Source organism: Sus scrofa, chromosome 7 (genome assembly GCF_000003025.6).
Source record: "Sus scrofa isolate TJ Tabasco breed Duroc chromosome 7, Sscrofa11.1, whole genome shotgun sequence".
In the NCBI taxonomy this organism is placed as follows: Eukaryota; Metazoa; Chordata; class Mammalia; order Artiodactyla; family Suidae; genus Sus; species Sus scrofa.
Genome location: NC_010449.5, coordinates 80,703,915 through 80,728,514, shown reverse-complemented (window position 1 = coordinate 80,728,514; position 24,600 = coordinate 80,703,915). Strand labels below are relative to the sequence as shown.

The following is a 24,600-nucleotide window of genomic DNA, read 5'->3' as shown; positions in this document are numbered from 1 at the left end:
GTTACCAGTGGGGAGAGGGAAGGGGAAGGGGCAATAGAGGGGTAGGAGGGAAAAAAAGGGTTATTATGAGATTATATAAGATCATGTGTGTAAAACTGGGTGATTGTAAAGCAGTATGGAATTTAAAGAATATTTTATTCAATTAAAAAAAGGTGATGGTCTGGCTGAGGGAGTTCTTGCCTGACGGAGGCAGATTCGAAAGTCATCTGCTCAAATACTTCATGGTCAAATAAGCTGTCAATCAGCCAGTCCCCTGCAAGCCAAGCCCAAGAGGAAGACAGAAGATAAGGAATAAAACCACATATAATAATTGTCCTTTAAAATCATTAAAAGACCACTTTTTGCATAAGTTTGCTAACATGACTAAAGTTTATGGGGGTGGGGTCCCAAGGGATACACAGCTTTCTGCCATCTCACCCACCTTCCGTCTCCTTTCTCTCCCTGATCCCCAGATTCCTCTGACATCTCAAGCAGAACAGTTCTGCATACCCTCAGGCCAGCCCCCTGCAGATTCTGATTCTACCCCAGAGAGTCTTGTCAAGTCATTTTTCCTGGAACTGTTAAGACCACATTTTTTTTTTCTTTTTCTACTGCACTCACGGCATATGGAATCGAATCCAAGCCACAGCTGTGACCTACACCACAGCTATGGCAACACCAGATCCTTAACCAATTCGCTGCACCACAGCAGGAACTCCAAGATCACATTTTTTTTTAAAGTATAGTTGATTTACAATGTTTCAGGTATAGAGCAAATTGATTCAGTTATACATACATATAAATATATATACATATGTATATTCTTCAGAGTCTTTACTATTATAGATTATTACAAGATATTGAATATAATTCCCTGTGCTATACAGTAGGTCCTTGTTGTTTATCTGTTTTGTATATATTGGTATTATCTGTTAATCCCAAACTCCTAATTTATCTCTCCCTCCACCTTCCCCTTTGTAACCATAAGTTTGTTTTCTATGTCTATAAAAGTCTGTTTCTGTTTTTTAAATAAGTTGAGTTGGGATCATTTTTTTTTAGATTCCAAATATGTGATATAAGATCACATTTTTAGTCCAGCTCAAAAGTTTGTCTTTCTCTGTGCTATAATGAAGTCACAGGTTGATTCTAGTCCTTATAAGTAGACCATGAAGATATGTTATTTTGTCACATTGCCCCAGGGTTCTGTATTTCCTCTGCATGCATTTCACTACCTGGAAGCCAAAGACCAAGGTTAAGACTATCTGGCTTACCCCTCAGTAAACAGTGGCTCCCATAGCCACTCCTGACCCCACCCATAATAAGTGCTTGGTATCCCATCCAGAGACCCTACAGCTGTGACATTCTAGCTTCTTCGTGCTGCTGGAATTGTTATAATGAAGGGAAATTAATTATTGGGTGTGGGTTTTGCTGGGAGCTGATGGGAACCTTGAGAACTGAATGCCTTTCTGTTTCCACAGATTAGTGGGGTAAGCGTTGGGTCTTGGCTCCAATCATGCCCTCTCTAGCTGGCAATTTTCCCTATGATGGTTCTGTAGCCTCCCCCAAGTCTCAGCCTGACACCCTCAGTTTCCAGGGCTTCTGCTAGCAGTCTTCATATATATATATACTGTGGAGCTGATCCAATTGGAGCTGATCAGTCACAGAGGAAGGCACACAAAATGGACTTGAACCCAATTAAGCCCTTCTAATTCTTCATCATCAACCTATTGTCTACATTTTCTACTAGTTATCTTTGTATCATGATCTAACAAAGGACTCAAATGATTGGCTTATTTGAGGAAATTGTCCCCTTATTTGGGAACTGACCTCTCTTATGTAACTTGCTAGGCAAGTGTGTAGTGTGTCTGTGATTTAATGCCAGTGAGTGGCAGAAAGAAAATATTGATGAGTAGAAAACAGATGCAACAGATGTCAGCCCCCATATAGGGCCTTTCAAGCCGCACTGTCACTGTATCATCTCACTAGTGGAAGGGACCTGCTGGGTTAGACAGTACAGCTCCAAGGTTAAGTCCAAGTCTGGGAAGGGCAAACATTATTTTAGTACTAGCACTGCTTTGATCAGCCGAAGGCTGGTTCACATCAAATGCGCTTGCAGCCTTGATTATCCTGCGGAGGAGCACAAGTCCTCTCAGCTGGAGAACTTGAACTCTGAACTAGGAATCCCAAGCATTTTGCTTTTGATTGTTTATTTCATAGAAAGATTTAAAACCCAAAGCTTAATACATGGAGGACACTCAAATTTTTGTGAAAGAGGGAGAGAAATAATGAGCATTAGAACTCTTTCCTCTAAATCAAGCAATATGCTTTAGGACCTGTTGTCTCTCTTCCAAAGCAGGTCTTTCATTTTGTGTCTAATTGATGTTTTTGACCCATCATCTACTGTTCCTACTGATGGACAGAAGCTTCATTCATAGCAGAGAGTAGATAGAGAAATTAAAGATGCCAAAGATTTTGAGAATAAGGAGTATCCAGTTCAATTTGGATGCCAGCAAAACTTGCTCTCAAAGATGCTGGGAGGGAAGAACAAAGCTACATAGGATGTGATATCACCTTAGTTACTTAAGAACAAGGTTCCAGCAAGTGAGTCTCTTGTAAACCATTGGTTAGTGTCCAGAGAAAGATGAGGGAGGAAGAAGAGTATGCAGCCTTGCTGAGCCCAGGGCCAAGGGGTGTCTAGTGGAGCAACCTATGGGGAAGTGGCCTAAGACATCCTGGGAAACAGGCCTGGCCCACCAGTGCATGGGGCCAGCATGGGGATGGCACCACTTCTAAATGGACTTCTTTGTTTCCAGGCAACGGCCTGCCCTTGGAGAATGCCTGGCCTCCCTGGCAGCTGCCATACCTGTGGCATTCCTGGAGCCTGCCCTTAACCGCTACAATCCACTCTCGGTCTTCAACACCAAAACCCCCAGGGAGAGGTCTAGTAAGTACCATCCCACAGAGGTCATCACTCACATGCTTAGAGGAAGGCAGTGGGAGGGAAACTGCCCAGGCAGGGACTGCAGCCCACAGCACTGTTGGTTGATGTGGTCTGAGAGGGGCCAGGAGGTCAGAACTGGGACCTTGCAACGTGTCTCCATCTTACTGGAACAGTGGATACGGGCAAGTACTTTTTTCTTATTGAACTTGGGTTTCCTTCTCTGTAAAATGAGGAGACAGACAGTTGATGTCTCAATCCCTTGCATCCTAAAAGCTCGGGTTCTCCTGTCTGCCCTGGTCTCCATTCTCCTTCTGCACCGCATTCCTCTTCAAGGCCATGGAGAGGCTCTGCTTCCGAGGATGACGGCCACATCCTCCCCGTCTCCATAGAGACTAAAGAACAGAAACACACAAGAAGGAAGTGAAATTCTCCAAGAAAGAGAATCATACAGAACTGTTGACATGCTAAGTTCTAGAGCAGCGGTTAGGCAAACTGTGGCCATGGGCCTGATCTGACCCTCTGCCGATTTTTATAAATAGTGTTTGATTGGAACATGGTCACACCCACTCATTTACATGTTGTCTGTGGCTGCATTAGTACTGTGTGGGGAAGGAAAAATAATTTTTCCTCTACTCTTCATTGTTCTCGGCTGAGACACACACCCTCTAAAAAAGACAGATTGATAGGAGAAAAACCAACTTTTAATTAGGTGCATATGGGTGCATAAGGGAGGCCCGCAAAGTCAGCCCTGTAAGTGAGGCTTGTTTATCATCCTGAGCTAAGGAAAGGGTTAGGAGTCTGGAGTCTCAAAGAGGGTAGGCAGTTCATGGGAAGGTGAGATGAGGAAAGGTTTGGGAAACACGTTGCCCTGCCATGCACATGAGTCTTTTAGATGAAAAAGTGACCTCGGGTAAGCACTCTCTTCCTGGAGCAGACACCTGTATCTAAAGTAAACTTGCTTTATAAATGTAGGTCTCCCTTACAAAAGAGGAAATCTGTTTTCGGAAATTCTCCTGTGTCTGTGGTTTCTCAAAAATAATCAGCTCAAAATGATCCCTGTGTCTGATGGGGGTGATCCATTCTGCCACCCTTCAGCTACAGTGACAGAGTTGAGTAGTAGCAGCAAAGACTGTCGGGCTTGCGATGGTGAAAATATTTACTACCTGGCCCCTTTATGGGAAAAGTTTGCCTACCCCCTATTCTAGAATAACCTGGATCCAAGGCAGGTGATAAATCTGCTTCTGGAAGGGAGAGTCCACACATGCGGGTGAATTGTGATCCTGCTGCAGGGCAATGGATTAGAACAGAGGAGCTTGGAGTTCCCGCCGTGGCTCAGTGTTTAATGAACCCGACTAGTAACCATGAGGACAGGGGTTCAATCCCTGGCCTCACTCACTGGGTTAGCATCCATGTTGCCATGAGTTGTGGTGTTAGTCACAGACATGACTTGGATCTGGCGCTCTGTGGCTGCGGTATAGGCCAGCAGTTAATAGCTCCAATTCAACCCCTAGCCTAGGAACCTCCATATGCCATGGGTGAGGCCCTAAAAAGACAAAAAGACCAAAAAAAATTAAAAAAAAAAAAAGAACAGAGGAGCTTCCAGCAGGCACCTTGGACTCTAAATGGAAAGAACTAGAATGACTTCATGTACCATGAAGCACAAATTACCATACCACGGGTCCTCTTAAAATTAAGAGGAGTTCCCACTGTGGCACAGCAGGTTAAGGATCTGGCATTGTCTCTGAGGTGGTACAGTGGGTTAAGGATCTGATGTTACTGCAGCTCAGGTTTGGATTCCATCTGTGGCCTAGAAACTTCCATACACCATGGGTGTGGGGGCAGGGGAGGCGGTGGCGGGGCAGGGGCGGGGGGCAGGAGGGAAGGTTAAGAAAAAGTAGCAAACCATTTCAAACCAGAATCTATCCTATTCAGAACCAATTTTTTTTTTCGTTTATATCCACACCTGTGGTATATGGAAATTCCCAGGCTAAGGCTGAATCAGAGCAATAACTGCTGGCCATAGCCACAGCAACACGGGATCTGATCCAAGCCATGACTGTGACCTATACCACTGCTCACGGCAACGCTAGATCGCCAACCCACTGAGCAAGGCCTGGGATCGTTCCCTTATCCTCAGGATACTAGTTGGATTCGTTTCTGCTCCACCACAATGGGAACTCCAGAACTAATATTTTCTCTTTTTTCTTTTTGTCCTTTTTTTAGGTCCGCACCCGCAGCACATGGAGGTTCCCAGGCTAGAGGTCTAATTGGAACTACAGCTGCCAGCCTGCACCAGAGCCACAGCAACGCCAGATCTGAGCCATGTCTGCAACCTACCCCACAGCTCCCGGCAATGCCGGATTCTTAACCTGCTGAGCGAGGCCAGGGATCGAACATGCAACCTCATGGTTCCTAGTCGGATTCATTTCCGTTCTGCCAAGACAAGAACTCCTCTTTTCTTAAAATATTGACACACACTACCAGAAAATGACTAGATGGTGCATCAATTCTGTTTGGTTCAAGCCACCTTTCAAACTGTCGTGGGTCCTAAGGGAGAGAGCTCTAGAGGAGGAAGGATTCTGGCCACACTTTTCCTGTCATTCCTCTTCTTTCCATCTAAGAACCCAGGGCGCTAAGCCATGCTGGCTTTATCCCCACTTGCTTTCATTTCTTCATATAAAAGAAGCACATGGCCCCTACAAAGGTGACCAGGACAATTTAGACAAGACTGTTTAAGAAGTTCTCCTCCTGGGCTAGCAGACAGTGGAGACTGGTGTTCTCAGAGTTGGTCCAGAGAGAAACACTGCCAGATGCCTCCACGTTGCAGTCTCACATGAAATCTCTAACTTCATTCCTCCACCCGTTCGCTCTCATCTCACCCTTTCTCCCCTTTCATGGACCAGCAAAATACAGTTCCAACCTTGTTTTTCTCTACCCGCTCATGATTCCTAATGAGTCGCCTCTTGTAGCTAACATAGGAGATGAACAACTGAGAGGCTTTGGTAATGTTGAGCAAGGGCTGGGACAGCTGCAGGCAGAAGCCAGATAAAGTGTTGCTCCCCAGGAGTTCCCCTTGTGGCTCAGTGTGTTAAGGATCCAACATTGTCTCAGTGAGACAGTGGCTTCGTTCAGTGGGTTAAGGATCCAGTGTTGCAAGCTGAGGCATAGGTCCCAGAAGTGGCTCAGATCTGGTGTGGCTGGGGCGTAGGCCAGCAGCTACAGCTCTGGAACTCCCACATGCCACAGGTGCAGCCTTAAAAAATAAAATAAGGCAGAGTTCCCTCATGGCTCAGTGGTTAATGAGTCTGACTAGCATCCATGAAGACGCAGCTTTGATCCCTGGCCTTGCTCAGTGGGTTAAGGATCCAGCATTGCTGTGAGCTGTGGTGTAGGTTGCAGAGGTGCCTCAGTTCCTGTGTTGCTGTGGCTGTGGTGTAGGCCAGCAGCTACAGCTCCAATTCAACCCTTAGCCTGGGAACCTCCATAGGCTGTGGGTGTGACCCTAAAAAGCAAGAGTAAAACAAAGCATTGGTCCCAACTCCAGAGGGACTTGTGTCCAGTTGCGACAGTGCTGAATGTGTATACATTTATTCTGCTCCAGCTGTGATTCAAGAAAAAGCATGTCTCTGTCTCTGCAGTACCAATGCATAGAGCTTGCATCTTGGGAAAGAGAGAAACCTACTGTGCTCTTGAGCTCAGAGAGGTACAGTAGCAGGCAACTGTGAACTTGACCAAGAGGAGGAAACACTCGACTGGTTTGGGAAAGGAGGGAAACGACTCTGTCCCATTGTTCTTCTCGAGGCCTACTGGAGATATGTTCCTTCTTGTTTTATGTACCTTTACATTGATTTAGGAAGACATATTCATCAATTGAAAATAAATATCAATCATTGCAAACTCTATAAGGGAGAAAAGAAACAAGGTGATTGGAGATGACACCGTTCTTCATCCATCAGTGACACGCTGGACTCAGGGCCCAAGTCCCCTGAACCTATGTTTTCCCATCATTCACTTAGTCAACAAAGAGGAAATGCTGACCATGTGTATGAATCTTGAAAAGTAAAGTGTACATGAGTGTATATTCTGAGATAACCAGGTTTGCCTGGAACCAAAGAATGGGTGATGGTTTGATGGCCTCTGAGAAGGTAGTCTTCATTCACTGCACTTCCCCCTAGGTGGCCAGAGAGACCAGGGAGGGAAAGGGATATGACAAATGATGTGAGGCTTTGGTTTAGATATACAATATGAACTGATTTATCAAGCTGTCAGTCACTTGGGCATCTCTATTCATTGGAGGTTGGTATTTTGCCAGCGGAGTTACTCATATTAGGAACGCTTCTATCCTGTAACATCCTGGAGCATTTTCTGACTCATCCAAAAATTAAGATATGCCTAGAAAAGATTTGATACTGTTCTGTGCCAGTTATTCAAAACTAGATAAAATCTTTGGTTATATGTGGCAGTGTTCTATGAATCAGAATTTTACCAAAGCATCCTACTCACCTGCCAGTTTCCTTTCCACATCCTCATTGGAATAATCAACCAGAGAGAAAGGAGGTCCAGTTTCCCTCTAAGCTGCAAAGAGATGGTGCCCTCTGATGCTGTCTTCTTAAAGGAAGAGCTATTCGGTGAAGAAAATACACCTTTGGAATCCAACTCAGTGGTTCCCAGTGGTTCTCAAACCCTAGCATGCGTCAAAATCACTCCAAAGGCTTGTTAAAGTAAGGGATGCTGAGTCCTACCCCTGGAGTTTCTAATTCAGTCGGTCTGGATTCTGAAGGTCCTAACAAGTTTCCAGGTGATGCTGCCACTGCTGGTAGGACGATCTCACTTTGAGAACTATTGATCTAGATGAAAGGACAGTGTGTTTTGATGGTCCCAACTCAGTCTTGTGTCTAATTCTAATAAGACTCAGCTGAACTGTTTCTCAGGTAGGTAACAGCAGCATTCATTCTGTAGCTTATTATGTGGCATTTGAAGTACCAGACACCACCTGCATCATAAATGTTTCTTTCCCTCGAGGACCAATTACATATAAATAACTTTTAAAGGTCATTATCATGACTCCAGTGAAGCAGCCTCAAGCAATTCTGTGTTTTTGGTAGGTAGGAAAGAAGTGTCCATGATGATGGATTGTCTGTGACATTTAAACACACGTACACCTCTGATCCTTCTCACATATAATTTTACAGCAAACGATTATAAATTTCACTTGCATTCTTGGCCGTTGGCATCGTACTGTGCGTGGAGCCTGAAGGTAGAATGTTTGACTTTACTGTTTGTACCTATTTATTATGACACATTATGTGTCAAATGATTTTGTTCGTGAGAGTCTCCCCAGACCCCCATGTTGATGTCACCCCTGATTCTAGTTGCTCTGTGGCAAGGCACAGGCTGGACTTGTTCTCTGCAAATGACCAGCATTGGCAGTGGACTATATCTGACCCGTATTATTCCCTCTTGCTGTAATTCACAGCAGTTCAGTGTTGTTTGGTTTTCATGCAACTCATTATTTCGAATTGTCTGGATTTTTTTTGGGGGGGGTCTTTTTTATGGCTATACCCTTGGCATATGGAGGTTCCCAGGCTAGGGGTTGAATCAGAGCTGTAGCTGCCAGCCTACACCACAGCCACAGCAACGGGAGATCTGAGCCACGTCTGCAACCTACACCATAGCTCACAGCAACGCCAGATCTTTAACCCACTGAGTGAGGCAAGGAATCACACCTGTGTCCTCATGGATACTAGTCAGGTTTGTTTCTGCTGAGCCATAATGGGAACTCCTATGTTTTTTGTTTTCATGGCCACACCTGTCACATGTGGAAGTTCCTGGGCCAGGGCCTGAACTGGAGCTGCAGCTGGGGCTTACGCCACAGCAACAGTAACATCAGATCTGAGCCACATCTGTGACCTACAGCAGAGCTTACGCCAATGCCAGGTCCTTAACCCACTAAGCCAGACCACGGATCGAACCCGCATCCTCACAGAGACAGCATCGGGTCCTCAACCTGCTGAGCCACAACAGGAATTCCAAATAGTCTGAATTTTAAAGGACATTGGTTCACTCCTTATTTGCAAGGAGGAGAACTCTGTAGCCTTTTACTTGCCAAAAGGCCCTACTCATAACAACAGAAAATCATAATTAGGGAAATGGTGTTAGGACCTCCTAGGCCTGCTGCATAGCAGGGAGGCTCTTCGGGGTCCATGGCTTTGCAATCGCACACTGTCCAGTAGAACCGCTAGTCTCTGCTACAGATTCATTGTCTCCAAGGTAGTCAGGAGTATTCTGCATCTTTGCCCCAGGCAGTGCGGTCATGAAAGAAATCAAAACAGTCCCTTCAATTGGCCAATATTCCTAAAGCCCAAAGAATTTGCTGTGGCCTCTTATTCATTAATTCATCCATTCCTCTGGATTTAAAAATCTAAAGAGACTTCATGCCGGTAGCAACCCAATGGCAAAAGGCCTGAAGGCATAACCCAGTTGTTCACTAACTGTAACATTTTATTTGAAATTTTCTGCTTTGCCCTTTGAAATTTATAAGAACTTTGCATTTTACTTCTAACATCAAAAATAATTTCCTTAGGAGTTCCCTGGTGGCTCAGCAGCTTAAGGACCTGGCACTCCCACACTATGGGTCTGGTAACAGCAGTGGAATGAGTTTGATCCTGGCCCTGGAATTTCCACATGCCATGGGTGCAGCCAAATATATAAATAATAATGATGATTTCCTCCAATCTTTTAGTGGATCTAATGTTCCAAGGATACACTCCACATTTTCCTATTGCTTCTCTGACTCCCTAGCCCCTGCCCAGTGCCTAATACTTTAGCCCCATGGAGAAGTTTGGCCTGTGGTTGGAATCTGCTCAAGAGCTGCCTCCCAGGCCCAGGGGAACTCCAGGGCCGTGAGATGAATGGAGATAAATGTCAGGAAATAACAGCAGAGCTTTGAGCTCCTGCTTCTTTGCCAGCCATGCCCCACCCCACCACTCAGAGCCCTTGTTGTCCTCTCACCCATCAGGGACTTCAGGATGCTTCTGGTCTCCCCTTCCATCTTGGGGAAGAGAGTGTCTTTTGCCTGAAGGAGAATAGGGCAAGTAGCCCTGGCTTCTTCTACTTGCTATATTTTTGTATCTGACAACTTAGAATGTTGAACTCTGAGGTCGTTTCATCCTGTCTCTCCTTGTTCAGTGAAATGACTGCAGTCGTTCACTGTGAGGAAAAGATGGGGACAACTCACTGAAGGCTTATGTTCCTTAAACATAAGCCTTCAGAAACAAAAGGATATAAGTGATTGATGAGAGGTCTTGGCACAGGTCACCTCAGGCCATCAATAACTCATGTGGTAAATGCAGAAATCAGTGTATGCGCCCCTAACTTTAAATTGGATAGAAAGTACTGTCTCTGGTGCAGCTGAAAGAATCTTTGAGGCAGGAGGTTTCCTTTTCCTTTTCTACACAGTACAGACATGATCCAGATGATTGATCCGCAAGTTGGCAACCCTACACCGATGGGTTGCTTTTCCCCTGCTAATGCTGCCTGTCCTGCAGTGTGTTCACTGAGGCCAGGAGGGTAAAGCCAAGAGACTGGCTTTTAGCACAGAGAAGTCTTAAGAAAAGGTCCTTCAGCTGTGTCTCTGTTTTGCTCCTTTAACTTTCTATTTAAGTGTTTTAACCTGATGTGACAGCTAGGATGATAGCCCAGCCTCTAGAACCCGCAGCCTTTACAAAGGCAGCTGAGGAGTTCCTGCTGTGGCTCAATAGAATCGGTAGCATCACTGAAGCCCTGAGTTGTGGGTTCGATCCCCAGCCTGGCACAGTGGGTTAAGGATCCGATGTTGCTGCAGCTGTGGTATAGGTTGCAATTGATCCCTGGCCCGGGAACCCCATCTGCCGTGGGAAAAAAAAAAAGACAGCTGGAGGACAGAAGCTCCTCCACATCCCCTGCTTGCTTGTTCAAAGCTCTGTGATAGAAAATGATGTCTAAAGACCAAAGTGGGGGTGGACAGAGAGAGAAAAGGTACCAGTTGTGCTTTTGAGTGATTGTCTCTTTCTTCTTTGTGTACCCTCTCGGTCAGTTCTGGGGATGCCAGACACGGTGGAGGAGATGTGCCCGGACATCCCCCAGCTGGAAGGCCTGATGAAGGAAATCAACGACCTGGCCGAGTCAGGGGCCCGGTACACAGAGATGCCCCACGTCATCGAGGTGATCCTGCCCATGCTCTGCAACTACCTGTCCTACTGGTGGGAGCGGGGACCTGAGCACCTGCCGCCCAGCACAGGGCCCTGGTGCACCAAAGTCACCTCCGAACACCTCAGTGTCATCCTGGGCAACATTCTGAAAATCATTAACAACAACCTGGGCATCGACGAGGCCTCCTGGATGAAGCGCATTGCAGGTACCATGCACGTCCTTCCTCCCTGGCCCCGGCCCAGGACCTCAATGCCTTGCTTGACTTGCTTTTCATCTCTTAGTCAATGGTTAAGCTCTTCCCTCTCCCCCTTTAGTTATTTAACAGTAAAAAGAACTGACTTATTCCCCTATAGAGCTTTCTGGAACAAATGCTCCTGCCTGACTCCCCAACTAATCCAGGCCCTTCAAATCTCCAGAAAGCCCTTCTTGATAAGCTCTACCCATCTCTGATGATCATTGCTTATTTGCTTTTGGGACTTAAGAATCCCATTTGCTCTTACGTTAATGATTGTCCATATTTCCTCAGTAAATGACCCTGTGTGTTTTCCCCGCATACAAAACTCACTCCCATCTGGGCTGTACTGAAAGTTTCCAGTGTTTGTATTTCACTTGATGCTTTCTAAGACACTCTCTAATTTGGGTTCACAGTAGCATCACTTTGATTTTGTTTTTATTTTATATTCCTCTAGAACCCCTTGCATGCAGTAGGCTCTTAATGAGTGTTGTTAGCAGATTCTCTGTTCTTGCAATGACACCAAGAAAGGAAAGTCTTGGAAAATGAATAACCATACTTGTCACAGTCAGGAAAACATGGATATTTTAGTGTGCTCTGTCAGAGTAGAGTCTAAGGAGACAGGAGCTAAGGCAGAGTTGTTGCCTTTGATAGGTCTGCAGTTTAGACAACAGTTCCAGCATAGCTGTTTCACCCCTATAACCTTCTGGACTATGAAACACAGTGGCTAGGTCAGCAGGAGCTATTGGCTTCCTGGACAGATGAGTAGATATTCCTCTGCAAGACCAAGGATGAAGACTTTCTAGCCTCTTTCTGTTTCTGAAATGAACTGCGATTTGAATTATACATACTTTGGGTAGTGGTGGTCCTACATAGTATAGGCTTCTGTGAACATATGAGTAGATAAAGGTGGTGTTCCTTCCTTACATATTAGCCCAAGGATATTGTTAACCCTAAGGCAGTTTGTTGAGGAGCTTTCATTTGTAAATCTGGATTAAGGGAAGGAAGGAAATCAAGGGATCGACTCCCTTAGCTTTCCCAGAGATGCAGAGGAAAGATGCCACAGCACCAACAACACTGATAGGAACTGAATTTGGCCCGATATTTCATAGGTGAACCCAGACCTCATTCAGTCAGACCACATCATTCCTGCTGCCTAAACAAAGTCATTTTTAAATAGCAATCCCCCATCACCCGTATCTGGAATAGCCATTTTAATTCCAGTACTCCAGAAGTGCACCCTGCTAAGGGCTGGGTGTGAAATGTGAGCCATTGTAATGCTAAGTTTTAACTTTTTAGTTAATGCATCTTAGCAAAGAGCTGCCTTCACCTCCTCTTTCTAAAAGTCTTTTTTATGAAAGCAAAAAGTAAGAGAGACTGAGGAAGTTCCCGATGTGGCGCAGTGGAAACGAATCTGACTAGGAAACATGAGGTTGTGGATTCGATCCCTGGTCTTGTTCAGTGGATTAAGGATTAAGGACCGGCGTTGCCGTGAGCTGGGATGTAAATTGAAGATCCAGTGTGGCTGTGGCTGTGGCGTAGGCCAGCAGCTGTAGCTCCAATTAGACCCCTAACCTGGGAACTTCCATATACCACAGGTGCAGCCCTAAAAAGACAAACTGACATGAAAAATTGCTGGAATGTGTAGGCTGTTTGCAGTTGAAATGCCCTAAACTAAACAATCTTTTTTTTTTTTTTTTTTAAGCACTGCATCTGAAGCATATGGAGGTTCCCAGGCTAGGGGTCTAATCACAGCTGCAGCTGCTGGCCTATGCCACAGCCACAGCAACATGGGATCCGAGCCACATCTGCGACCTACACACAGCTCTCGGCAATGCCAGATCCTTAACCCGCTGAGTGAAGCCAGGGATCGAACCAGCACCCTCGTGGATCCTAGTCAGGTTCATTAACCACTGAGCCACAAAGGAAACTCCTAAACAACCTTTGAAATACACAGAATACAGAGAGTATTTTTTGAACGGTTTGTGACTCTTGTGAATTTTATTTCACTTATTTTTTACTCTTACTCTGATTCTGATCTTTATCAGGAATTAGGCCAATAGGATAGTCCATTTATGAGGTGAGATATGTCAGCTCTGTCTTTCAGTTTGTCTCCTTTTCTCAGGGTCCAGAGGAGCCCTCAGGCAATCGGTTGGCAGTTCTCAAGTGTTGGGGGCTGAGAACTGTGGTTGAATTTTTTTTTTTTTTTTTTTTTTTTTTTTTGGCTTTTTGGCTTTTTGCTATTTCTTTGGGCCGCTCCTGCGGCATATGGAGGTTCCCAGGCTAGGGGTCTAATCGGAGCTGCAGCCACCGGCCTACGCCACAGCCACAGCAACGCGGGATCTGAGCCGCATCTGCAACCTACACCACAGCTCACGGCAATGCCGGATCCTTAACCCACTGAGCAAGGGCAGGAACCGAACCCGAAACCTCATGGTTCCTAGTCGGATTCATTAACCACTGCGCCACAATGGGAACTCCCTGTGGTTGAATTTTTAACAAGAGATTTTTTTTCTATAAAATAACCAGAAAGCATATTCTTGAGTGCCTACTCCTGACTCAGCACAGTGCTGGTTATTATGAATAAAAGGTTCTTTCAAGGAGTTTATAACCTAGATAATGCACCCAAACCAATTTGAATATACTATAAAATGAAATGAGGAGTTCCTGTCGTGGCTCAGCAGAAACGAATCTGACTAGAATCCATGAGGATGTAGATTTGATCCCTGGCCTCACTTAGTGGGTCAAAAACCTGGCATTGCCATGAGCTGTGGTGTAGGTCGCAGACACGGCTCAGATCTCGCGTTGCTGTGTGTGGTATAGGCTGGCAGCTGTAGCTCTGATTGGACCCCTAGCCTGGGAATCTCCATATGCCACAAAAGACAAATTAAAAAATAAAATAAACAATAGAATGAAATGAGATAGACTGTTGCAAAGAGCTCAGAGATATAGCAAATGCCATGCATGCAAGATTTCTGGGGTGGCAGGGGCTCCCCATGGCCAGGAGAAGCATAATGGCAATAAGGACTTCTCCTATAGCTCTACTCCTTCCCCCCTCCCCTACCCCATCCCTTAGCACTGTGGCTTCATGAGAGGGAAGTGCCAAGTGGAAAATGAAAGAAGGGCAAGTGCCATCCTGAGTTGTCAGCTTTTCGCAGCCTCCTTTGCGTCTCACTTCTTTCCTTTTATCGATTGTCAAAACATGTGAAATGAGGGGGAGGCCCTTTGTTTGCAAACACAGTGTACGCCCAGCCAATCATCAGCAAAGCCAGACCAGACCTGCTGAGAAGCCACTTCATCCCAACACTGGAGAAGCTAAAGAAGAAGGCTGTCAAGACTGTGCAGGAAGAGGAGCAGCTGAAAGCCGACAGCAAAGGGGACACTCAGGAGGCAGAGCTCCTCATCCTGGACGAGTTTGCCGTCCTCTGCCGGGATCTCTACGCCTTCTACCCCATGCTGATCCGCTACGTGGACAACAACAGGTACGGAGGATGGGAGATGGTATTGGGTTTTGTTACAGGTGAGAGAGGCGGGTCACAGCTGCCACCACCAACTCCCCCCTCCCCAAATCCCTCGTGTACCTCTGGGCAGTGCTTTCCCTGACCAGTGATTCTGTATGATCAGGGTGTGGCCGCCCCTTCCATCCTCACAGCCTACCATAGGGAAGAGGGACTGGATAAAAAAAAGGGCTGCAGTGACCCACTTCTGCCCCTCTGCTGTTCTGTCACATGTTCATCCAACAGATATTATTGACTGTTTGTCAGTCCCTATTGTAGGCACTGGGGATAGGAAAGAAGAAAATGGACAAAGACGTTGGCCTAAGGAGCTTTCATTCTGCTGGGAGACAATAAACAAAATAAATACTTATATATTTGTACTGTACCTACCTATGTCCTTATATATTTATGGATACACTTTACTTATAACTGACTTAGCTAAGTAAATTATACAAGCAAAGTACAGGGAAGTAGGAGTGCCATGGTGGCAATTCTAAAAGAACATGCGTGAGAAAGCGACCTTTGAACAAAGACTTGAAGGGGGTGAACTTGGGAACCATGAGGATCTGGGGAAGGGTTATATTCCTAGGAGGAGGGAGCATCCAGCTAAAGTCCTGAGGGAGGATTGTGTTCTGGATGTTCAGGGGATCACATGGAGGCCAGTGTAGCAGGAGAAGAGTGACGGGGGGTGGGGGCAGTCGGAGAAGACATCCTCTTCCCATGAGCCTGAGCGTACAGGGCCCTCGAGGCCACTGTGAAGACCGTGGCTTTTACCCTGAGTGAGGCAAGAAGTTGGTACAGGAGTTCCCATCATGGTGCGGCAGAAATGAATCCAACTAGCATCCATGACGACACGGGTTCAATCCCTGGCCTTGCTTGGTGGGTTAGGGATTCAGTGTTGCTGTGAGCTGTAGTGTAGGTCACAGACGCAGCTCAGATCACCCACTGCTGTGGCTGTGGCATAGGCCAGCAGCTGTAGCTCTGATTCGGCCCCTAGCCTGGGAACTTCCATATGCCGCGAGTGCAGCCTTAAAAAGCAAAAAAAAAAAAAAAAAAAAAAAGAAGAAGAAGAAGAAGTTGGTACAGGCTTTCATGTAAGCTTTGATGTGCTGGGGTGCACTCTTTGAATGCTGTGGTAAGGGATCAGGGCAAGTAGGAAGTGAGGAGACCAGCTGGGAGACTCACAGTGATGCAGTCGAGGGCTGATGGTGATCTGTAGGGACAGAGCACACTAGTGGTCATCAGAGCCTGGGGCAGAGGGGGATGGGGAGCAACTGCTTAATGGGATTGGGGTTTCCTTTCAGAGTCCTGAAAATATCCTGTACCGGATAGTGATAGTGGTTGCCCAGCACTGTGAATGTACTAAATGTCCCTAATGGGGAATGTTAGGTTATGTGTATTTGACCATAATTAAAAAGAAGAAAAAGGGGTAGTGATTTGGGCCAGGCTGGTGGTCACGAAGTTACAGAAGATGTGTGATAATGGGTCTATTTTATATATATATAATGGGTCGATTTTTAAAGGTAGAACCCCCGGGACTTCCAGACTGGACATAAGAGAAAAGAGGTGCATCAACAAGGATTCTGGGCCAATGGAAGAATGAAGTTGCCAGCAGTTGAGTTGGGGAGGACTGTGGGCACAGAAGTTTTTTAGGGGAAGATCAGGAGATCACTTTCAGATGTGTTCACTTTGAATGGCCTTTCAATATAAAGATGAAAATGTTGAGTGAACAATTGAGTATATGTGTCTAGAGGTCACAGGAGAAGTCTGGAATTTGTGTCATCTTCGTACTGATACAGGTCTTTAAGAGCCATGAGACTGATGAGATAAATAAAAGATGGAGAGGAAGAGAGAAGGGTTCGGGGACTGACCCTCACACTCTCCAACACTAAAGGGTTCAGCAGAAGAGAAGGAATAGTAACTGAGACTCAGAGGCACCCAACAAGTGAGGCAGGAGGAAGCCAAGAGAATGCTGTGTCCTGAGTGCCAACTTCACAAAGGATTTCCAGGAGGAAAGAGTGATGAATGATGGTTATTGGTGACCTTGACAGAAGTTTCAGTGGAGCAGTAGAGATAAAGGCCTCTCAGAATTAAATGGGAAGAAACTGGAGGAAAGGACTTGGAGGTAGCAGTACAGACAACTTGTCCAAGGAGTATTACTCTAAAGGGGAACAGAAAAATGGGCTGCTAGCTGGAAGCAGAAGGAAGCTCAAGAAAAGAGTCTTTATCATGGGAGACTTGTCACCTTGTTTCTTTGTGAATGGGAATGATCATGGGAGAGGGGGAAATTGATGTGAGAGAGAGAAAATTTCTAAAGCAATATCCTCGAGTGGGCAAAGGGTCAGCCTGACATGATTCTTCCACAGCATGGGCAAGAGGGCAGGGAGCATGGGTGCTGCTGCTGTAACATACACACACACACACACACACACACACACGCACACACGCACACGCACTCATATGTGTGGATGGATGGCGGTCTGTAGGAGTCCTTTTCTGACTGCTTCCATTTTCAGTGAAGGAAGAAGCAAGATCATCAGCTGAAAGTGAGGATGGGGAGAAGGTGCTTGGAGGGTTGAGGAGGAAGTTGGTGCTATGGGGCAGTGGCAAGGGAGAGCTGGAGAGCTGATGGACCAGGGAAGTGCAGTGTGATTGCCAGGCAGTGTCAAGGGCTCCACCTGAGATCCTCAGTCATGAATTTAAATAACCATCAGTAAATTGTGTTGCTTTCCAGCCAGTCCAGCCAGGAGGTATAGGCCCAGAGTAGGAAGAGAAATGGATTTAACCAGGCCTGGGGTTTTGCAAAATGAGTGTGGCCAAGAAAAAGGGGTTAGGGCATTGAAGGTATAGGGAATAGGGTGATTATACTGACCATGAAGGATAAGGAGGAAATGAGGGCATAGGAGTACAATGTTCATGAACAGACAAAGGAACAAAGGACTGTTGATCCCAGTGGAAGGCAAAGACCAAGTAGATATTTTTATTTTACCATCCTCTCTTAAAGCTTAGAGGTCTAAAATTAAATTTGAGAAGGTTTAATTTTAACATACTCCATTGTAGATATTGGAGGGATCTAGAGATATTTGGGGGAGTCTTGATAACTTTTTGAGTGGTATGCCATTCTGTCATAGGCAGGAAATAGGTCTGGGTATGCTCATGTTAGCGTTTACGTCATAAGATAAATTGTGCTTACTATTTAAAACAATTTACTTAAGACTATTTATGTTCAGCTTTTTCAAAATAAACACCTTACACACACTGTATATAGGCATATAGTTTTAAATATATATAAAATTCCATACCTATCTATGGGGGATTTTACTCACTTTCTCAAAGGAAATCCCCCTCTAAGGGTCATCATGTTCATTATTTCCGATAACATAATTATGTTAGCAGTTTAGAGAAGAAATATGTCAGGGTTTGAGGTGAAAACAAAAATGAAAGTAGAATAAGGTTGCTCCTGGAATAGCTTTTTAATTGCATTTGTCACTATTGATGATCAAGACTCAAGATAGAGCGTGTTCCACTGACACGGGCATTTGATAGTTGCTAAAAATGGCCATGTCCAAGAGTCTCTGAGAGCATCATTAATTCATTCATCCCCACTTTTCAGCCTGTTCTTCCCTGAACACCAGGGAGCATCTTGGCCGTCTGAGCCTCGCTTAGAGTACTTCCTTCCTGTGTGTGTGCCTTTTCCTTTCATGAAATCCTTTCTTCACCAAAAAAGAATTAGCTGGCTTGGAAGCACAGGATTGCAGAGTTGGCAGGAATGTTAGAGGTGCCCTGATCTTACCTCTACCTGGATGAATAAATACCCACTTCCTCTCTCCTAGCAGTGCATTTCCTGCCTCTGATTATCCACCATCATCACAGCGACAGGTATAGCTATGCCTGCGTGCCCTCCTGTTCTAGTGTCACACTGTCTCAGCCACTTTTTTTTTCAGCTCCTTGTCATTTTTTTCCTTCAAGTTTTATTGAGATGTGATTGACATATAGCCTCTAAAAGTATAAAGTATACAACGTAGTGATTTAACTTATATGCATCATGAAATGCTTATCACAGTGAGTTTAGGGAACATCCATCCTCCTGCACAGACACAAAGTAAAAGAAAAAAAACACTTTTTCCTTGTAACGAGAACGCTTAGGATTTACTCTCTTAACAACGTTCTGTAACACAGTGTTAATTGGATTAATCACTTTGTATATTATATCCCTAGTACGTAGTTATCTTAGAACTGGAAGTTTGTACCTTTGGTCACCTTCATCCGATTTCCCCCACCCCCACCCCTGCCTCAAACCATTTGGGCTCAAGTCTGTAACTCCTACCCATCAGCAGTGACTTTTGCCCTTCAGAGCCGCACAAAATTACTCCAACCTCTCTTGCAGCAGCTCTTTAAATATTGAAGAGAGCCATCCTGTCCTGTCCTCCCCTGCTTTCTCTCATCATATTAAACCTTTGTACCCCTTTCAGCCCTGTCACAGCAGTGTTTCAGGTTTCTTCACTGGCACTGCTCTGAAGAGAAGCTTCTGTGGGTCAGTGTTCAGTCTGGAGCTGATCCCAAATGAGCAAGAACTCCGAGTGTGGTGCAGTGGGAGCAGGGAAAATCAGGCTCCATCTCCTCCATCAGATTATAAGTCAACACAGGTTCTGGAGTTCCCATTGTGGCTCGGTGGTAATGAACCCAACTAGTATCCTTGAGGATGCAGGTTTGCTCCCTGGCCTTGCTTCATGGGTAAAGGATCCTGTGTTGCCATGAGCTGTGGTATAGGTCGCAGATGCAGCTCAGATCCTGTGTTGCTATGGCTGTGGTGTAGGCCAGCAGCCACAGCTCCAATTGGACCCCTAGCCTGGGAGCTTCCATATGCTGTGGGTGCTTCCCTAAAAAGACAAAAAACAAACAAACAAACAAACAAAAAACACAGGTTCAACAAATCTCTCTACTGGAGGCAACAAATCCTCAGCCTGCTTTCTGAAATTCAGAAACACCCAGAACACAAATGAACAACTTCAGTGTGATTTGGGATAAAAATCCATCTTTTAAACTGTTGAAGGGAATCTAAGTAAATCCTGAGCAGTGTCCTCTACAGGAGGCTCCAGAACAAGGCAGAGAGAAGCTCTTAACCCTTAGTCAGACACTCAGACCAGGAGCAGAGGAGCTATGGCTTTACTTTCTGTCCAGACCTGTTAATTGGCATTGCTGTCTTCAAAGATCTGGTAACTTGTCGTTGTGAAAATAGCAGCAGAAACTCTCCTTTCTCTTGCCATTATCAAAGATGTTGTTCTTGTCCATTCCCTCTTGGCAGCATGCAGGGCAGATGCTAAAGGAAACTCATAGATTGGTTAAGTATTTGCAAAAGGATCAAATGTCTGAATATGGAGAGAGACCTGAATTCTGCGGAAGACTAGGATCAGGAAGGAGAGAGCCTGGTTGTATCCCATGGAGACAGGAAGGATATGGGCAGATTGGAGAAGCAATTTCAGATCCTCTGCCCCCCAAATCCCATCTTAACATGGCTTGAGAGGTACAGAGAGATTATGTACCTGGGGGCATTTAATAAGATATCTTGGAGTTCCTATTGTGCTCAGAGGGTTAAGAACCCAATTAGTATCCATGATGATATGGGTTCAATCCCTGGCCTCACTCAGTGTGTTAAGGATCTAGTGTTACTGTGAGCTGTGGTGTAGGCCAGGAGCTGCAGCTGTGATTCGACCCCTGGTCCAGGAACTTCCATATGCCACAGGTGCAGCCCTAAAAAGAAGAAAATAAACAAGATAGTCTTCATCTGCACCCACCCTTCTGAATCCAAAGAAAGAACCTCACTAAAGGCAAAGAGTGGAGTTCCCACTGTTGCTCAGTGGTTAATGAACCTGACTAGTATCCATGAGGACATGGGTTCGATCCCTGGCCTTGCTCAGTGGGTTAAGGATCTGGGGTTGCCATGAGCTGTGGTGTAGGTTGCAGATGCAGCTTGGGTGCCACATTGCTGTGTCCATGGCATAGGCTGGCAGCTGTAGCTCCAATTCAACCTCTAGCCTGGGAACCTCCAAATGCCATGAGTGAGGCCCTAAAAAGACAAAAAAAAAAAAAAAAAAAAAAGAGTAAAGACCTGCCTGTTGGAAGAAGGGTGTTGAAACAATTCATTCCACTGAAACTGCATTCCTTTATGAAGGCAAAATATCCAAAGCCTCTTCTTTGTCCTATGAGCAAATGTTTACCTAAGATTTTTGTTTTTAGTGTTCCTGCTGCTGATTCTCCCTGCGGTTATACTTTTCCTTGGCAGGATATGATGTGACCCCTCACCTCTTCCCACTCAAGGCCTAGTACCAAGCTATAAAGCTCATTTATACCAAAACACTAAGGCATGAGCAGCTGGCAGTTCTGATAAAACATGACACTTGACCCTGAAAAAAGTACTCCCGAAAAATCAATATGAAAGAAATCAAAAAGCATTACCAAGCTCAAGCCTCAAGTGTGGATTGCATTTGGCTGCTTGTAATGGACACGTTCTAGCACAGCTTAAATTAGAAGTTAAATCTCACACGTACAGAGAGCCACTCTGTGGCCAGGATGGTTGCTCCCCATTGGAAACCCTCGTTTCTTTGTCCTTCTGTCCTTAACATTGATTTCCAGCTTCAAAGTTACTTTATGGTGCAATATGCCAATTAGAGTTCAAGCTATCATATTTTTATTCCAGGGGGGAAAATAGGAAAGCAACAGGAGAAAAGAAAAAGGGCACCTTCAGCTGTCTGATCCTTTGTAGAGAGCTTTTCCAGAAAGCTCATGCAACAACTTCTGCTTTCATCCATTGAGTAGAATTTAGTTCCTTGGCTGTCCCTCAGGGGAGGCTGGGCAGCGTGATCTTCACCTTGGGACCCAGTGCCACTTGGACTAAAATGGAGGTTTGTTTTTGAGGAAAAAGAGGAGAGTAGTGTCTACCTGTGAAGGAGAGGCTAGTGAGGTAGAAAACAAGAAAGATTAGGAGTTCCCATGTAGCTAGCTTAGCAGGTTAAGAACCCAACATAGTCTCCATGAGGATGCAGGTTCGATCCCTGGCCTCACTCAGTGGGTTAAGTTTCCAGCATTGCCATGAGCTGTGGTGTAGGTCACAGATGTGTCTCTGATCCCACGATGCTGTGGCTGTGGAGTAGGTCTGCAGCTGCAGCTCTGATTGGACCCCTAGCCTGGGAACTTCCATATGTCACAGGTGTAGCCCTAAAAAAGACAAAAAAGAAAGAAAACAAAAAAGATTAGACAAGAACATCTGTGAGGCTAGAACCCTGGCAGTAAGTCACTGAGGAGATGAGAAATCCAGAAGTGGTCTTGGCCTCACGGCCCTCACTTTCTTCCTGAGGTGCTCTCTCTGATGGTCAGAAGGCACAGGCTGCTCAGGGCAATTCAGTCTGACGTCCCAGGGCTTAGAGAACTGATTTTCGATAGCTATGACCCTGCACGCACCAAGGGACACTGGGTTTTTCAGACTATTCATGAGCGCCAAAGTTTTTTTATAACCCAAGAAGGGTGATAGTTTAACTTCTAATGTGTTACTTTATGCAAATATTTGAAAATGGCACCTCATTCACCCCTTTCAAAATATAATTGAATTCAAATGTGTAAGATGCTTAGGGGCAAGACAGCTTTTAGGAAATGACTGAATTTTACTGCAATTTAGCCTTCTTGCTGCCACTGTGCAATTTCTGAACCTAGCTTAGTTTTTTAGGGTTTTTTTTTATTTGTTTTTTTTTTTTTTTTTTTTTTTTTTTAGATGAGCAATGCCTATTTAGGAGTTCCCTTGTGTCACAGTGGGTTAAGGACCCAGCGTTGTCACTGCAACAGCTTGGGTCACTGCTGTGACTCGGGTTTGATCCCTGGCCAGGAACTTCCACATGCCATAGGCATGGCCAAAAAAAAAAAAAAAGAAGAAGAAGAAGAAAAGAATGACACCTATTTATAAGGAATTTCCAAACTATTTCAGAGGGCACAGGAGATGTTTGGTCTCTATCTGTACACGTCAAGTAACGTAAAAAAACCATATCATCCTATAGATTTCATTCATAAAAGTAGCTTTGAAAGAAAAAGGGGTGAGGCCTGAACTATTTGTAGAATGCTTAGAATTTCAGAGGCTTGACAATAACAAGCATCAGTAACAAGATTAGACAGCATCATAGGAATTCCCACTGTGGCTCAGTGGGTTGAGAACCCAACATAGTGTCCACAAGGATGCAGGTTCAATCCATGGCCTCACTCAGTGGGTTAAGGATCCAGTGTTGCTGAAAGCTGCAGCATAGGTTGCAGATGCAGCACAGATCCTGTGTTGCTGTGGCTACGGCATAGGCCCCAGCTACAGTTTTGATTTGACCCCTAACCCAGGAACTTCCACATGTCATAGGTGTGGCCGTAAAAAGAAAAAAGATTAGATGGCATCATGACTAAGACTTTCCTAGTCTTACTAGCCTTCTGGAATAAAGGAGGCCTGTCCCAAAACTTAGAGTGTAGCCTTAATCACCTCTTCTTTAGTTTAAAAGACCAAAAAAAAAAAACCAGGCATTCCCTGGTGGCCTACTAGGTTAAGGATTCAGCATTATCACTGCTGTAGCATGGGTTTGATCCCAGGCCTGGGAACTTCTATATGCCATGGGTGCAGCCAAAAACAAAAACAAAAACCTAACTTTGACTATTTCAAAATGTTGATTTCTGACATCTGTTTGCTCAGGTAATCCTAGACTCCTTTGCTAAAATGGAAATGATTCTTGTAGGTCCTTCACAAATATTTACAATTACATGCCTATATCTAAGCATGCGAAGAGTGTATTGATATTTAGTCTCTCTAAAGATAGCCTTCTGTGGAATGCAGTTTTATCGGGGTACATGTGTACATCTGATGTCGGTATAATTTTGAGGTTGTGACTGCTTTTTGGTTTTTTTTATGATTTTATTTTTTATTTTACTTTTTTTTTTTTTTTTGTCTTTTTGTTATTTCTTGGCCCTTCCCACAGCACATGGAGGTTCCCAGGCCAGGGGTCCAATTGGAGCCGTAGCCAACAGCCTACGCCAGAGCCACAGCAACGTGGGATCCGAGCTGCATCTGCAACCTACACCACAGTCCACGGCAACGCCGGATCGTTAACCCACTGAGCAAGGGCAGGGACCGAACCCGCAACCTCATGGTTCCTAGTCGGATCCGATAACCACTGTGCCACGACGGGAACTCCAGTGACTGTTTTAATCATTACTCAGCTCTACATGCATATTCATTTATCTTTCTCCTCAGATCTAACTGGCTCAAAAGCCCAGATGCTGACTCTGACCAGCTCTTCCGCATGGTGGCAGAGGTCTTCATCCTGTGGTGCAAATCTCACGTAAGTGGTGCGGGGGCTCTGGATTTAGGGTCAGCTGTGAAAGGTTCAGGCCTTGGAAAACTTTCTTGTAATGTTTGCTCTTTTATTTCCCCCACACTTAGAACTTCAAGCGGGAAGAACAAAATTTTGTGATTCAGAATGAAATTAATAATTTGGCGTTCTTAACTGGAGACAGCAAAAGCAAGATGTCAAAAGTAAGTCCATAGAAAGCAATTCCAAAGACTCTCTGACCTTGACCTAAGCTACGTATCTTGGATGTAGGAAGGGATGAGCTCTGTACTGCCTTTAGGTTAAACCACTAAAACCAACAGTCTACCGTTGTTTGAGAACGAACCAACGAGCTGGAAGAAACCACTCTCAAATAAGCATGGTCATTACATTTTATGAATAAGTAGCTGCTTG

General features: G+C 45.1%; 1 protein-coding gene across 1 annotated transcript in view; it reads left to right on the top strand.

The window, feature by feature from the left end:
• Window positions 1-24,600, top strand: part of RYR3 (ryanodine receptor 3) — a 568,547-nt gene that overhangs the window by 480,062 nt on the left and 63,885 nt on the right. The window contains 5 exon segments of the mRNA XM_021099907.1: window positions 2,793-2,923; window positions 10,995-11,315; window positions 14,584-14,824; window positions 24,111-24,198; window positions 24,300-24,392. Coding sequence (XP_020955566.1) covers window positions 2,793-2,923; window positions 10,995-11,315; window positions 14,584-14,824; window positions 24,111-24,198; window positions 24,300-24,392 — 874 coding nt within the window.